The sequence below is a fragment of the Mytilus edulis genome, chromosome 6 (genome assembly GCF_963676685.1).
Source record: "Mytilus edulis chromosome 6, xbMytEdul2.2, whole genome shotgun sequence".
In the NCBI taxonomy this organism is placed as follows: domain Eukaryota; kingdom Metazoa; phylum Mollusca; class Bivalvia; order Mytilida; family Mytilidae; genus Mytilus; species Mytilus edulis.
In genome coordinates, this window is record NC_092349.1 from 90618874 (window position 1) to 90636801 (window position 17928).

The 17928-nt window shown below is 30.7% G+C and overlaps 1 protein-coding gene across 2 annotated transcripts in view; it reads left to right on the forward strand.

Moving 5' to 3' along the window:
• LOC139528876 (serine/threonine-protein kinase NLK-like) overlaps positions 1–13561 on the forward strand; it is a 44476-nt gene extending 30915 nt beyond the window's left edge. The window contains exons 7-11 of one of the 2 annotated variants that reach the window (XR_011665713.1): positions 3753–3941; positions 5182–5380; positions 6417–6510; positions 8347–10985; positions 11038–13561. Coding sequence is in view for 1 of the 2 variants with exons in the window: in XM_071325108.1 (XP_071181209.1) it covers positions 3753–3941; positions 5182–5380; positions 6417–6510; positions 8347–8401 (537 nt within the window). In the remaining variant the exon portion in view is untranslated. Of the gene's footprint in view, positions 1–3752; positions 3942–5181; positions 5381–6416; positions 6511–8346 lie in introns of both variants that reach the window. The other variant, XM_071325108.1, reaches the window with a different exon arrangement.
• Positions 13562–17928: the final 4367 nt, after the last annotated feature.

The following is a 17928-nucleotide window of genomic DNA, read 5'->3' on the forward strand; positions in this document are numbered from 1 at the left end:
GAGTAATTTGATGTATGTTTGAGATACGATCTATAAATAGTAACACGTAATCAACATCTAGAGTTTGACAGTCATGATGAGCTGACGAAATATTCCAACATACAGCAGGTCTATGACTATAATATTTGTTATTAGCTAACTAGTAATACATACTATCTGTCAAGGACTGCAGTGGCAGATCCAGCCATTTTAAAAAGGGGGGGTTCCAACTATATGCTCCCATTCAAATGCATTGATCGGCCAAAAAAAAGGGGGGGTTCCAACCCCCTCCCCCCCCCTCCCCCCCCCAACCCCCTGGATCCGCCACTGGACTGGGGTTGAGAAAAGTTGCTAAAACAAATCCAGCATAATAATGTTAACCTGAAATCTTAGAATAAAAGTTTAGCTTTTGTAATAATTTTAAGGTCCCAAATATTTGTAAATTTTTAAATTAAATTTGCATTGATTGATAAAAATATAAGAAGCTATGTTTGGTTACACATTTTGACTCTTTTTAAATTCCTATCTGACTGTGGCAGAAAAAAAAAAATTTGGGCTTTTTGTTGTCTGCATTTAGTCCATCAAATGGGTCAATCAGATTAATTTTTACCTGTTAAGATGTGCATATACTGCAGATTTCAATCTGTATGCAGTATTTATGTGCATCAATGGGAATACACATTCAATGAATATAAACAACTTTCAACATAAAACTATTTAATTTAAAATTAAATAAAAAAAATAATGATAAGATAGATATTTTATTACATTCTCAATTTTATTCTCAATTTTGTGTTTTTTTCATTTGACAACTAATCATGATTTAAGCTTTGCTGATGTTTAACAAAGAAAGATGTGTTTAAAGAACTTATTAAAGTTATAAAAAGATGTTGTTAAACTTGAGAACAATGTATATTAACAAGTGTTATTTTATGAAAGAAATATGTATTTAAAGGTTAAACTCCTTGTTAAAGTAAATTTGATACAGGTTAAAATTAGGTTAATTTAAGTGCCTTTGTTCTTTTACAAAAAACCTCATCATGTTAGAAATGTAAGAATGCTGAAAGATCTGGTAGAGATTAGAAAACATTATTTCCACTTTTTTCTCTTGCTAATGAACAGGCCTCTATTGTTCCACTGGAAGCTAGCCGAACAATGATTTGGATAATTTCCTTTCTGTTTTCAGAGTTTTTTGTCTTATTTTCTGGTACATTATGGTTTTATTTCGTGTTTCTTTGTGGTTATCAGACCATGCAAAAAATATTATGTCTGAGTTAAAATAATTAGGAAGTATTTTATTACAAACCATTTTTGTAAAAATAAAATATCAAGTATGTCTTTGTGTTCAGAATAAGAATTTGTGATGGATTTAATTTCATTCCTCAGACTGAAGCTTTATGTTGTGAACAAAGACATGAAATTTGGTGTTTTTATCAAATGTTATTGATTATGTTAGGCTAATCCAACTAATGGCTTCTATTGATGGTTATTGACCTAAAAGTGGTCATAATGAAATATGTTCTCTGACTTTTAAATATTTATAATACACATCAGATTGGCTTACAGCACCTGTTCGTTAATCAGAGAAGAGATTTAAATTGGTCTTTTTTCTTCATCATGGACTCCCATTTTGCAAAAAGGATTCAAAAGAGTGCTTTGATTTTTTTTTCTTCCATAAGACAGCAAACCAACAACACTAAACTAGGTAAAAAAAGATCACTTTTGTTTTAAAAGTACTTCTATACTAGGAAAATCTTATTGAAGCCCATCGTCTACAAATTAATTTTATTTATAGCTGTCTTGATATTTCAATAAAAGTGTTTTGTGTTTAAAAATAGCTTTAATATTAAGTAGTTTATCATTGATGTAGGTTGAAATTCTATAAAATAAAAAGTAGGTCAGAGTTCTATAGAATTAAATGTAGGTCATTGCTCTATAGAATAATGGGTCATGATAACCTTATCTCTGGACTAGCTCTGGTTCTATAGTTGAGTGTACTGTACATTGATCAATATTGATGTGACTACATATTAGGATAATGGATCTATCAGAATAACAAACTAATTTACTGGTACTCAATACTGATAAAGTTTTACGATCAAAATCTGGGTTCTCAATAGTTAAAAATTTTATTGTTTTGTTCTGATCTGAACGCTCTTATTTGGATTTTTGGAATATTATGATCATTTTAACTTGTTAACACCATGAAAACTGGACAGAAGTAGTCAAAAGTATATGACACCTATAAAACTATTGGACAGACAGTGTAACTACAAACACTTGACTCCTTCAACGAAGAAGTCCTACAGTGGAGTATCCAGTCATTTTGCAAGGGGAGTTTCAACCACATGTCCTCGTTCAAAAGGAGGGGTTTACCAATCCCAAAACCCTCTGGATCCAACCCTTTCCTACAATGTAATTTGGGAACAAAATTTTCTTGAAGTTTGAAATCAGAAATAATATAATAAGTGTAGATCATAGAAAAAGATTTGTAAATTAGAAAGTAGGGTCCTACAAATGTATGTTATTTTTTAAAATTTATAACCTAAAAGTTTTTGTAAAATATGTGAGTGTTTATTGAGGACAGTTTGAAGTTAATTTATTTAATATAGTAATAACAGTCTTTTATGTGAAAAAAACAGTCATTAAAACTGATAAATGAGAATTGAAATATGGAGCAAGGTTATTTTTTACTTATCCAACTTACGATGGATATAAAAGAAAAACTTAAGGCTTGTACAAAGCTCACAAATTATTCATTAATGAAATAGACATCAAATAAGATACAAATCATGAAATAAAAACTGCACCAGAAAACATTTGATTATACTTTTGAATAACCTTTAAGTATGCATGCTGTGTGAGAGGATAGGTAGGAAAAGGCTATTGAATAAAAAAAACTGACGTCACCCTGTTTAAGGGTTTATTTGGTTCTGTAGGCTTGGAATTTCTTTGTTCTTTAAGTTATAGGAATAAATTATAAATTGATTCAAGAATTGAAAATCAGTGGAAATGATTTTTTATGGTACCGGCATTAGATGAATTTAATTAGTATTGAACTCAGTTTCCATGTGAGGTGACAGCTTTTTCTAAATAAATAATTTTTTAGTTGACCTTGGATTGTCTAGCCTGACCATCTGTAACCCTATCAACCCTTATTCCATATTAGTTCATTCTATATTACTGTAGGCCAGTAGATTCCATTGTTATAAACAAGGGGGGATGTATAGAACAGGTGATATGGATCAGAGAATTTGCTGATACACATAGAACAGCTGACAAGCTTAAAGCTTATTTGTATGTTTACACATAATTCTGTAAAATTCAGAAAAAAAGTTATATAGAATCTGATCATGAGGCAATGGGTTTTTAAGATGGGAAATTATCATGTTGTATTTGGTGTTATTATAATACTCACTACTTTGTGTTCATCTTTGTAGGGGGTATTATGTTTTGAAGTCTAGAGTTATTTCAGTCTATTTGTCTGTTCTTCACTCCTGTAGTGGCTTTGGTTGAAGTTCACTTTACCATCAAGTTGTTGTTGTGGACACATTAAGTTGAAACTTAGTAAATATGTTTATTCTGACGTGAGTAGTGAAGTAATAAAAAAAAGTTTGAAACAGTTTTTTTCACAGTTTATTGAACAAAGAAATGTTATACTGTGAGTTAGGCTTGGTATCGTGTGATGCTTCTTTATCAATTGTTTCCATGATTTATAAAATTGACATTTGTTTACAAATTTTTTAACCTTCTTTCTCCTTTATTTTTTTTAGCTTGACCTCATAACAGATCTCCTAGGAACACCAAGTGAATCAGCGATGAGGACGTCGTGTGAAGGAGCACGAGCTCACATCAAACGTATGGCACACAAACAACCGTCATTAGCAGCTTTATACACACTCTCAAATCAGGCCACACATGAAGCTGTTCATCTATTATGTAGAATGTTGGTTTTTGATCCAGTAAGTATCAGACAAGGGTACCAGATTGTCACGGCAGTCCCATTGTTGAAAATGTAAAAAAATTTGAACATGAAAATCACAAGCTCTTGATCTCACATCATATTATACTTGTAATATATTGGTGGCCTTTGGCTGTTTTCTGACTTTTGGGTGGGTAACGTCTTTGACACATTCACCATTTCCATTATCAATTTTTAAAACCTTTAATTGTAGTACTAATAAACAAAGAAAAATATGCCATTTAGAAAGGGATGAGAAAGGGCTCTATCTACGCATACTTTTAACTATTTAGGTAACTTAGTCGACAAGAAAGGGCTCTATCTACGCATGCTTTGTACTATTTTAGTAACTAAGCCATTAGGTGACCTCATTACTGACACTAACACGTGCACGTTATATTTAAGATCACGTCATGCAGTGACCTACATTTATATATAAACATTACACACATATCATATAAATATAATGTCAATGTTTATGACACCTTTCTTCCTCAGCGAAAATAACAATAGCAGGTGTAAATTATGAAACAAAAATAAAAATATAGACTACATATGTGTGAAATAATTTAAAACATTTGTACAACTACATGTATGGGTGGAAATGAAAAGCAATGGTCTGTGCCACTTTTAAAATATATTGTCCAAGTGTCATGTATGTCATTGTGTCAGTCATTGTTAAACCCTGGGGTTATTCTGTGCATGGAACTGAAACCATGTAGGGTAACTTGTCCGTTATTGAAACATTTCAAAATGTCAATGAAATATATCACTCAGCTCAAAATATTCTACCAGTCTTGTACCACTCTGTAGGGGAATACTAATGTAGCTAAATTATAAATAAGACCATGTCTATAAAATAAAAATATTTAGATGTGTGTGTGTGTGATTGTCAATTTAATAAGACAACTATCCACCAGAGACCAAGTGATGTAGATGTAAAAAAACTATAGTTCAAAAAATAGCCTTCAACACGAGCAAAACCTATACTATATAGTTAGCTATTAGCATGATTAAAGGAACTATAGTTCAAATAATAGCCTTCAACAACGAGCAAAACCTATACTACATAGTTAGCTATTAGCATGATTAAAGGCCCCTTTTTGTTTATTTTATTGTTCGAATGCTGCTTTATTGATATATCCCCATTTTTTCACTTATTATATATGACTAGAGATTGACCTGCAGATATTTATGATTTTTGTGTCCACTTGGTTATAATATTTTGTTGTTTATTTCAGGAAAAGAGAATAAAAGCGACTGATGCTTTAGCTCACCCATACCTTGACGAAGGGAGGTTACGATATCATGCGTGTATGTGTAAGTGTTGTTACAGTACAAACTCAGGGAGGCGATATACCTCAGACTTTGAACCCACATGTTCCCAGCCTTTTAGTTATGGATTTGAAGACAGTCTCACATCGTGTCATCGAGTCAAAGGTTAGTTAGATTTACTTATAATGTTAAATTTTAAATGGAAATTGAATGTTACTCGCATCAAGTCATTGGCTCAACAGCTCGGTTTATTATATTGTATAAGTTAAACTGGAAGACAATATATGTGTAGACTTGTTAGATTCAGTTACACCACTCAAATTTGAATTTCAATAAAAAACATTTTTATTGATTTGCATTATCTGTTGATTGAAAAAAAGTTAGTTTGTATTTCTATTGCAAAAGAGAGGAAAAATATTGCTAAGTGATATTCAAACTGATAAGTCGAAGACAAATTGACAATGCTGCAGGAAAAAAGAAAATTAACCAAAAGACCCATTATGAGTCTACAAAACACAACATAGAAAACTGCAGACTAAGCAATATGTATCAAGTGGTACATTTTGTACCTTATTCAAGTGAACTTTTGACCAAATTCTACATGCATGTCTTATCAATGATAATAGTTTTAGCAGGAAGAAACACACTTTTATCTCATTGATCAAATCATTTAACAAAGGTTAAATCTTTCTCATTCACTTTATAGACATAACAGATATTGTAGTCAATAGAAAGTATCTGATGACAATATGGTGGGTACAGGGAAATAACTCTATGTATTTCTTAATTACAAAAATTCTGGTAGTTTATGTGACTCAATTCTCATTCCCTTTTTAAAAATACCATATATATAAGCTGTGCTGGATAGAAATTGACCTGATGCAATTGAATATTTTCCATTATCAATGCTTCTGTTAACTTATTTCGAGTGGAGAAAAATCTTTATACAAATTCTGTGTCATTTTTAAAATTTGAGTTACCAAACAGGCCAACATTAATCTTTCATTTCTTATTTGAATTTTCCAAAACCAATCAATGTATTCTACATGTACATGTATATGTACACTTGCATATGGTCTAGTTCTATTGGACACAGCTCATTATGTTGTCATTAATCTACAATATCTATTGACCGACTTGTGATTAAAGGGCAGTAACTCTATGTAAATCCTTATTATACAAAATGTTTCTTTCTTTTCAGAAAAGTTACACAAGTTTATATTAGAACAACAAAAGAATAATGAAGTTCCACTTTGTCTCAATCCAAACTCTATATCATTTAAAACATTTGCAAGGTGAGTTAGCTTTATTAATGGGAATTAATTGGTCAGCTTTTTTGTTTGGGGGGGGGGGGGGGGGGGGGGGATATAAAAAAAAAGTTTAAACTCAAGTTTTAGAAACTTAACATCACAGGGAGATATGGGTTTTATTTTGTTTTGAATAAGAATTATTTGAAAATTTGTTACAAAGATCATAATTTTAGATATAATAGAACTGAAAAATCCTTAAAAAAAGTCAAGATGAATACATTCATTGAATTATTTTCAGTTTGGCAATAAAACTTTACTTCAAAATTCAATGGGATATCGATAATTTGAAAAGTAGCATATATGAAAATAAAGGATCTTCAAAAGAAAATTAAGGGTAAAACATATGCAACATTTAAATTACTGAAGAAGCAGACAAAATATCCTACTGTTTCGCACATATTTTAAAGTGTCAAATTTGTATTTGATTTGTTATAGATCTCCTGCAGTCACCTGTACTAATGGGTCCCTTTACATGAAGAAAGGGCAGTTTATTTAAAATGTGAGAAACAAATACAGCATTTCCCCCAATCTGATTTTTACCCCTATGCAGCTTGCTCAGATTGCACTTTACCCTCAAGCTTTAACTTATCAATCTTGTTACTGAATATTTGAAATGCAGTGAATTCATATAGATACTTTAAGAATCTAAATCATAAATTTGGAATATATAACTAAAATATTTTGACAAAGAAGAATTTAAAATGTTTTGCCACATTTGAGAACAATATAAATTACTGCATGAATTCACTTAGTTTGTGTGTTCTAAATTTTTTTTTTTGTTGAACAATTTTCAAGAAATATAACTTTAACGCAAATATGATATATCTCCTCACAAGTTGTCCCCCTTTGTCACATGCTTTTTCAGCAAGATTTTTAACGCAGTTATACATAGATTGTACAATAATTTTTTTTTTCAATCCAGAAGTAATTAGTATGTTTTTATCAGAATTGTCTTATGTACCATTTACCAAAAACTGTGCACATTCCTAAAATATAGAACATTTGTATTTATTCATAGTTGACCTTGACTTTTTGATGTCTTTGGGTTTCTGACTCATTGACCTTTACCCCACATCTTATAATATTCAGAAAGTAAGAGTGTTATATCAGAGAATTTTTGTAATGTTGCTTTGACCGTTCTATAATTGGAGAGAATGCTTGTTGCATGGTTTTTTAAGCAGACTTTTATCAAATGACTTTGTCATGGTACTTTGTCGTGTGACTTTGTCGTGTGACTTTGAGTATGGTTTACATTTTGGATGATGATTTAATTATAAACAAATATTTTGTCAGAGTGCATTCTTTTTCATATTTTTGTTAATTTTGAGTTTTTCTTTGTATTTCTTTTTGTTATGAAACATGTGTTGGTGTATTAAAGTCCATCCAATCTAAAATTACAACCTTATCCTTCCAAAATTTGCAAATTGCAGACTGGCGTGCAATTGTGTGAAGTCAGCAGTGCAATAAATGATAAAAATTTGTGATCAATTTTTTCAGGCAAGACATACATAAGATAAGCAAACAATTAAATGATCCAATATTCTAACTACCAAACCTAAATATAGATTGTTAGATTAACAAGACGGAAATGCATATTGGATATGAAAATGATTTTTCGGGGCACTTTAATATTTGAAGATAAGGGATCTTCTCACAGTAAGAAACTATAATAGGTAAATAAATTTATATTGAGAACTTGATTTTTAAGGGGTTGCATAAAAAAGATTATATTTTTCTTACATCTAAAAAGGATGCCAAGTGCTAATTCTTACCAGAATGTTGTCTTAACTTAAAATTTATGAATATTGTTTTTTATTTCAGTTCATCAGTAGCACAGCCAGCAGAGCTTCCACCTTCTCCCCATGCGTGGGAATAAAACTGACCAATCATCTCATTCCAACACGCATTCATGCAGAGCAATGACCAATCAAAACACACCTTTGTTATGACCAGGATACAGAGTGAACCAGTCTAAAGTTTTGTTTCTAGTGGGAGTAAAGGAACTTATTTCGTAAAAAGAGGAAAGACAGAAATCAGAGATGCATTGAGTTAGATGACAGTTTATCGCATGAATGTTGATTGAAAATATCATACAGACTTAAAATCAAAATTAAAGATATGGAAAATAAGAATGGAGGACAGTTTGAGCATGATGAGCTTTCTAATGAGTTTGTAAACATTAAGATTGGAAATATAGTCATCATATAGACAATGTTTGATGTATATTATAAGTCACTAGCTGGAACTACAATGATATTGTGATAATCTTATATCACTTGACTTGCCAACGTGAAGTTTTTAGATGCTTTATTTATTATTGAGCGAAAAAATTTGCTGGATTAGTATATTTGTCCATTTCTGAGGTTTTCAGCATTGATGTAAGCATTTTCTTCAAATTCTTTGGATTTCAGCATTGACATAAGCATTTCTTACTTTTCTATTCTAATTACAGGGAATTTGTTTCATTTAGAAATTTCTATATCTCAGTGGTTAGAAAGAAAGGTCTTAGAGAGTAATTTATTTATTTATGGATACTTTTTTGTCAAGTAAAACAAAAAAGTGTAATTTTTTAGAAGCTTTATCTTGTAAAGTTGATTGATTCCAAGTAATACAGGAATAATTTTCCATCATTGAATAGCAATAGAGTCGTAGACATTTTAGTTGTCAGATTTTTCTTCGTATAAACCTCTTGACTTCTAGAAAGGCTTTTTCTTCTTACTAATGACACGTAGAAAGGTGTGAAACTAAACCTGTATATAATGTTATCTCTGTAGACTGGTCAGACACTAAGTTATCTCTGTGTGGATGTGTAGTTTTGGTGCTCACTTTTATAACTGTGTACATATTTTAATGTAAATTGTAAAAAGGAAACCCTAATACTGTGAAACAGTTTTATTTATATCATGTGAACAATCAATTTACAAATACTATGGACAATTTTTTAATGTGGGCAAGGACTTGTCTAAAAAACTTAATGACATCAGATTTTCTTACTCAGTTTTGATATTTCACATGCATGTGAAAAACCTTTAAAAGCAAATCTACTTTAATCTGCTATAAAGTCTATGAATTTTTCTTTGACTGGACTGTCAGCATTTTTTACTTTTGGAGATGTAAGAAAATTTGCTAAAACTAAAAAAAATAACATTTGGTCACCTTGACCAGCAATAAACCCAGTGCCTTGGCTGTCCCTCTCAATGTCCTTATTTCCAGGAAGCTTGTTACCATAGTATTTGTAAATTAATTGTTATGTTTTTTTCTTCATATACAAATCATGTAAAACAAATTACCATTTACAGAATCATGTCAACATAGTTGTCAACATTATATGAAGATCTGAAGTCACAAACATTTACAAGTTTGATTTATATTTTTCATGTTTTAATTGATTTAACATAGATATTTATTAAAAAGATATCAACATTTGAAATTTGCAATAACAAAGTTTTGTTTTACATAAGAGAAACTGCCAAAGCATACATTTAGTTACATTTTATAAGGGTACATTGTCAAAAAGTCAAGTTATGTCAAAACTAAATGGTTCCAAAGGGTAGAAAAAAGTAATAGTTATCCAAGCAACAGGGTCTCAAATTTATCTAAATCTATTTTCAGATATATTTATATAAATTCCATGAAAATTTTTCTTTCCTTAATTTTTGAAAGTTTTAGAATGTAGATATCTCTTAAATCCAGTTTCCACTGAATCATTTTTTGTTGTAACATCTTTTAAGTAAAAATTAAGAATTTAAAGACTGTATTTTCATGACCTTCACAAATTTAATGACCTTGACAATTATAATAACCTTCAGTATTTCATAATCTTTAGTATATGTATTTTCCATGGATTTTAAAGAACATCAAAATTTAAAAATTCTTTTATTAAAACAATTACAAGAACTAGATGAAATATACATTTTGCATTCTAAATGAAAGAGCTCTATAATTATACTGAAAAAGTCTAAATATATAAAAAAATTTATTTTTTGTGATGCATTCTATATAATTTCAGATCTCCAATTACCTAGCCATGTCCTTTATAGTACTGATCTCACTGTTGTATAAAGTGACGAATGTCTGCACTTTTAGCTGAATGTGTCAGTATAAATGTCTGTACCAGTAATGACTCAATCTGGAGTCAGTATTTTTGAAATCATTTTACATATCTATGTGTATATATTATGTGCCGCCAATTTTTTTTTCTAGGGTCTTTTTTATTCCATTGTTATCTCCCCTTCTTATAAATGGTTTACTTCCTGCCTGATTCAATGTTTTTTCTTGCTTTTTAGCTTGAAGTAGGGAGCAGACACTTTGGGAAATGTTTTCTCTTTAAATAGCTTAAATTTTTTGGTTTTGATTAATGAATAAAGGTTAGATTCAGCAGCTCTATAAATCAAGCAGCCTTTGGAGGTTTGATTGCAGTTTGTGACACAACAGGCTGGTCCATTTAGCAACCTTTGAAGGTTTCTTTCAGTTTGTGAATCAGATGCCTTGCCAATTTAACAGCATTTGAAGGTTTACTGTCAGTTTGTGACTCAAAAGATAAAATGTTAAAAAAAAATGTTGGAAAGTTTATTATTATGATATTTTTTACTTGACCTTTAATTTGTCAGGAATAAACAGGCACACCAAACACATCTTTTATTTTACAAAGTCCAGAAATGATAATTGTATTATGTTAAACTTCTCAGGGACCTATGTATATTTAAAATAAAACAGTGAAATGTTGGCTGTGTGAATTATATTTATTAACAAAATGTAGAAACATTTCAAGTTGTTGTTCATAAATGATCGTAAATGCTTCATTTATTCAATATAAAATGACAACCCTTAAAGCAACATTCTAATGCAGGGAGTTTGTATATGAGTCATATTGAGAAATTGTATGTTGCAAGCTTGAAATTTCTAAATCAAGAGTTTAACTCGCATTGTTTTGTGAACTTTATATATGTTTTATATTAGAAACTTGAATGTAAGTTTCAATCAGATTAAATGAAAAAGAATGTGTCCAGTCAGGTTTTGTGTATAGTTTATATAGATGTACGTTTCTGTTAGTGTTAGTGTACAAACACATGTATGTTTCTATATGAGTACACACATTCACATGTATAAATGCATGTTATCTTTTTTTTTACTATTTTACCAGAGAACTGACCAGATTTTAGAAGCTTACTGGACCAAGTTATAAATGGATATAAAGTTTTCCTTTTATATTTTAATATTAAAATGATTTTGAATGATTGACTCAGAAAATGAATTTGGACTTTTACAAGATATTAATTTTCATTCCAAGTATTTTTCTTATTCTGTACATATGTGTATTTTTGTTTATTTGCCAAATGGATTGTTATAAATGTAAACAAGCTTCTAGTACAAAGTGAAAGTAGATGTGTAACTTGTGATATTTCCAGAGTGTATATAAATGGTTGATATTAATGTGTATTTGTGGTTCTTTAAAATAATAGTTTTTTACATAAATTTTATATAATTTCTACCATTATAAAATGTACACTTTTTGAATCTTTTTGTTGTATTTTCCTACTTCCAGTAAATTTTTGCTAGATGCACCAAACAAGCATATTTTGTTGTAAGACGTCGTTTGAAATTAAAAGCTGCCCTCAAAACTAGTCGTTAATACATTGTAGTTTAATATGTGTGTTTTTTGTGTTAATTTTTTGGTTCAGATATTATGGTGCTGATTCAAAGGTCAAAGGTCAAAACAATGTAAACCAGTTAAATATGCTTAATATGTGCAAAACTGGGGTTGCTTTAATTCATGAATTTTTTGTTTGTTTGTTTTTTTTGCTTTAAAAAAATGTGATAGTGTAAATTTACATCAATGTATGTGAAGACTTTTTGAAAAATCGGGAAATATCAGAGGAAATTATTTTTCATGTTGACATCAAAACAATGTCGAAGGAAATTATTTGTCATGTTGACATTAATACAATAGAAGATTTAAAAGATATTTTGTCATGTTGATATTTAGACAATGAAAATATACATATATTGTCATGTTAACATCGGACTGATAGAAGATTATTAGCAATTTTAAAATTTGTGAAAAAAGGAAGATCAGATTTATTTGTTAGTTTAACATCAGAACAATATAAGATCATATATTTTGTCATGTTGAAATCAAAATAAAATAAGATCAAATGTTTGTCATGTTGGTATTTGTAAAAAAGAAGAGAGAATATTTGTCATGTTGACATTAATAATACAACTGAAGATAAAATGAATGTTGACACCAGGACAATATATCAGATAGTTTATTTTGTCATGTTTATATTAGAACAACAGAATATAAAATATTAACAATGTTGACATCAGTTCAACATAAAAATTAACTATTTACATTGAATTTTTTGATATTTTCTTCCTCTTTATAATTTAGATTTTATTTTGTTTAACAATTAATTAAGTCAACTATTTTAAAAATGTCTTGCAATAACTAGATTTTGTCTTGTAAGTTTTAAAAGACATTAGATGAGATAGATACTGCACATTTGAGACAAATGCAATATTCCGTGACAATTTGGTACTTGTATTGATGTCAATGGTTACATAATATTTGTTGCCATGGGTTTTTAGGCAGAAATTTCATAAAAATATTCTAGTGAAGATGTGATACCTGTGAAATTTTTGTGGTTTTGTGTTCTTGTTAGTAACTGATTAATTTCTGCATTGAAATAAACATGGTTCATGATTAAAGATAATACTGGATATGATAAATCACCAATTTGAATTAAAACCATGTTAGATTGCACTATGCATAGTCTTCCTTGTAACGTGTTGTTTGTTTATATCATAAACCTTAGTTATAAACTAAAGCTGTAAAAAATAGGCTATCCCTCCTCGTTCAAATGTTGGGGGTTATTTATTGTGTGTTGGGTAAACTGACGGTAACTATAGTAACCATTCTCTAGGTGATACTTGAGTGAGTAAATGCGATGATAGAATGTTTTGTCTATTTACATGTATTTATGGAAAAAGTGAAATAAAATGAATAAAACTAATAAAAAATTATAAAAAAAAATATTTGTTCTTGTTTTTTCCGCTGTGATGCTCTAGATCTGTAGAGCAAAGAAAACTGGGAAAAAGTATGTGGTAGACAGTTATTGATACACAATCCACAATCGTTATATACAGAGTGCGAAGGACATGTCTTCTTTTAGCTCTTATTTATCTAAAAGTAGCAGAAAAATCGTAAAAACTTGGAAAAACATCACTCCACCATGAACTGGCACCAAGCTGTTCCAATGTATTTAGATATTTTTATAGTACCTTCAAGTTATTATAGATATTTTCCAGTTGCTCCAGGTTGCTCTGAGGAAAATTCTGAACAGAAAGTCTCTACGCAAATTGCAAAATCAAAAGCTTAAAAAATAGAAAACAACACGTTTAATAATTTAATGCGTCCCAAGCGCTTTTCTGGATTTACCTTCATCAGGAACGCTCAAAGCCAAACATTTGAAATCCGAAGATGTATAAGTACCGAAAATCGTTGAAGAGCTATATGTCAAAATTACCTAAAATTTATAGCCAAATTCATCTAAAGCCAACTTTGCCTGAGGGAGTTGAAACCTTAGTTTCATAATAATTTCAAAATTTATAAACGGACAATTTTAATAAAGTTTGTTAAAACATGTCAGTACCGAAGCACTGACTACCGAGCTGATGATACCCTCAGGGACTGATAGTCCACCAGCAGAGGTATCGACCCAGTGATGTAAAAAATAGAAAACAACACGTTTAATAATTTAATGCGTTCGAAGCGCTTTTCTGAATTTACCTTCATCAGGAACGCTCAAAGCCAAACATTTGAAATCCGAAGATGTATAAGTACCGAAAATCGTTGAAGAACTATATGTCAAAATTACCTAAAATATATAGCCAAATTCATCTAAAGCCAACACATCAAAACAATGGATAACAACTTTCATATTCCTGACACGGTGCAGACAGGTTATGCAGAAAATAGTGGATTAAACCTTATTTAATAGCTAGCTTAGCCTCTCACTTGTATAACAGTTGCATTAATATTTAAAAATTCCATTATATTGACAACGATGTGTGAACAAAACAAACTTGACACAATAGGTAAAAATGTCAAAAGTAGGGATACAGCAGTCAACACTCTCACTTTTACGACAGACTCATCAAATTCCGTTATATTTACAATGATGCGTGTACAAAACAGACATAATAAATAGATTAGTCAAAATATGGGTACAGCAGTCATCACTGTGTTACAATTTTGAAAGAAACAATTTTACAAAAAAAGCACAAAAGCATCTATCAAATTAAAAACACATTCATTGCTTCGTGTGTCTGGCGTCAGAAAATTTATACGTCACATAGGAAGAAATTTTGTCGTTCAATGTTTATACAAAACAATTTATAATTTCACATGGGGAATGTTGGCATACAGAGTTAAAAAATCAAAACAATGTTGGGATACCTAGAATCTACATTCGTTCAAGTAGGAACTTTTGGTTCGCTGAAAACTAAGTAAGAGATGTTACAGTTATTTACAAATTGTTTTTTGGTTTTCCCCATTGGTTTAAAACAAGTCCCAATTTGGAAGGTTAATTAATTTGAATGGTACCTAACTGCACATTCTATATGTTTTTGAAAAATATCATATACAAACCATAGATCTAATCTGCTTATGAGAGCTAGCGCATTGGACTACAAACACAAAGGTTTCTGGTTCGATCCTCGTTTCGGGGAAAAAATTGCAGGGACTGAATTTTCGGCTCTCCCTTGATATCATTTGCGAGTATAGTCTTGAGAAACGATGATAGTCCGTCGGAAGGGTACAACAAATGGCTGACCATAATTAAGAGAGAGCAATATCTTTTGCATCTTAAAGACACCCTTGTAGATTTCGAAAAAGAGTAGGCTAATGCAACTACAAGGTAGCACTCGCACCAGCATATTGGAAACGAATTAATATATTTTATAATAACTAGTTTCAAAATCAACTGTATCTTAATTTGTTTGAATTAAATTTTGCTTTACCTCTGATTCGTTTTGGATTGTCCTTCTTTTTCTTATTTAAGTTAATTCTGTAGTGATTGTTCTTGCGTGTGTACGTGTGTATGTGCTGTATTTCTGTGACGAAGTCTTGTGACAATGGGAGATTTGGCTAGCCATTAAACCAGGTCACACCCACCTTTTTTCTTTAAATGTCATGTATCAAGTGAGGAGTATGGCAGTTGTTATCGAGTTGTTGGTTTCTATGTATGTTGGCATTTGTTTTTGTTACACTTCAGTGTTCTTGCTGTTCCATTGTTTTTATCTTATGGATGATGTGTTACCGTCGGTTTTGGTTTGCTACCGGGTTTTGTTTCTCTCAATATGCTTACTTCTTTTGAAAACCGGTATACTACTGTTGCCTTTATGTATCACATTTTCTTCCCAATCACCGCTAGGTTTATAGATGATCTCCTGGGTTACTGTAAAGCATATTTACATAGGAGTGTTATCAGTTATCAGCAAAAAGTTCAGGTTTAGCTAATTAGACAGTGATAAGGCATCAAGTTCGTGAGGGAAAAATTGACGCAATTGTAAAGATTTCATTCCAAGTCATAACTTTAAAACATCTGCTGAAAGAGTTGCATCATCTGACAAAAATTGAGGTAATGAAACTGTTCCTGTTTTTTCAAAACTAATTATCAGATGAAGTGAAAACCTAAAATAACTATTTATCACTTCTATATGTTTATCAGATGCTGTCGTCTCATATCTCCGTGGTTAACGTCTCTTAGATATGAACTGCCCTTACACAATATGGATACCAAATCATACAAGCATTCACGGAAAGACAGTTGTAGATCGGGAATTAAAGAATGCACTAAATGACCAAATATGTAAAAATGAAATAACATATACATATATGATTTTAAATCTAATGTAAGAGACCATGTTTTAAATATATGGAAAAATGCTTGGAGTAAAAGGACCGACAAGAAATTGCATGAAATTAAACCAACTTTATGCAAACCTTTGAACACAGTTATGAACAGGAAATATCAGTGTGTGATTTCTAGATGCCGTATTGGTCATGATAGAATAAAACACGAGTGTGAAATATGAAATCCAACTAACGCGTATATCTTGCCATTTGGAGTATAGAATTGATAGAATTGAGAACGGAAATTGGGAAAGTGTCAAAGAGACAACAACCCGATCAAAGAGCAGAAAACAGCAGAAGGCCACCAAATGGATCTTTAACACAGCGAGAAATTCCCTTGAGGCGTATAGACCTCTCCAATATCCTTTGATATCAGAAAAAAAACCCATTTTAATGTAAATGATATGTAAGACTTTCTTAAATAAAATTCCTGTTGAAAGAATTATTTTTTACTTTTAATCATATTGTCTTATTGATAAAATTTTATTGAAATAAATTTGTTTTGAACTAAATTTTAAGTGGATTGAAATATTTTGTCTGATTTATAAAAAAGAAAACCGTCTAGGTATAATAACTGAAATAGCTTCTGCCGCGACATAACCTTTTTTGCCAATGCGGCAAAAAGCAATCACCAATTAATCAATGCTCAATATCACATGACCTTTTTACGACAAAATAAAATCTTTATATACATGTATTACTAATTTGAAGAGATTTTACCAAAATTTATGACCATACAATACATTTGTTTTAAACGTGTGGCCAAAGGATTGAAACGAATTTTAACATTATGTTGAAAATGAGTAAATATGCTTTTTAGCTTGGAAAAGGTACTCGATGCTTCATTATGTTCGTGAATTAATGAGGGCAACAGTAGTATACCTGTGTTCAGATGTCATAAATCGATTGAGATAAGCTAATCAGGGTTACAAATTAAACTTTAACCAAGAGAAACACACCAACTACCCTATAGCGGGTTATTTTCGCGGGTGTGAAATTTCGCGATTTTCATTAAATAAGGTATACGAACAATTTTGGCGGTTATTATTTTGGCGGATTCAAAACATTCGTAAATACCCTTGCATGTGCCTTTTTACATTGGCGGAATTTATTTAAGCTGTTTTGTTCTATCCGCGAAAATAAGCGAAAATTTACACCCTGCGAAAAAAGCCGCTATATGGTATAAGAGGAAAACCAGAAGAACAACAGGAACACCGAAGTGTAACAAAAATAAACTCCAACACGTAAAAAAGAACTATGTGATAACAACTGTCATATTCCTGACTTGGTACAGGACATTTTAAGAAGAAAATATGGTGTGCTGAAGCTGGTTAAATGGCATGCCAAACCTCCCGCTTTATGACAATGTTTAAAAATATCGCTGAAACATAAAAGGATAGAAATACAACACAAACAAATAATATAATAGTAAAGACAACATGCAATCTGCAGAACAATTTGTCGTCATTCGTTACTTAATCAGA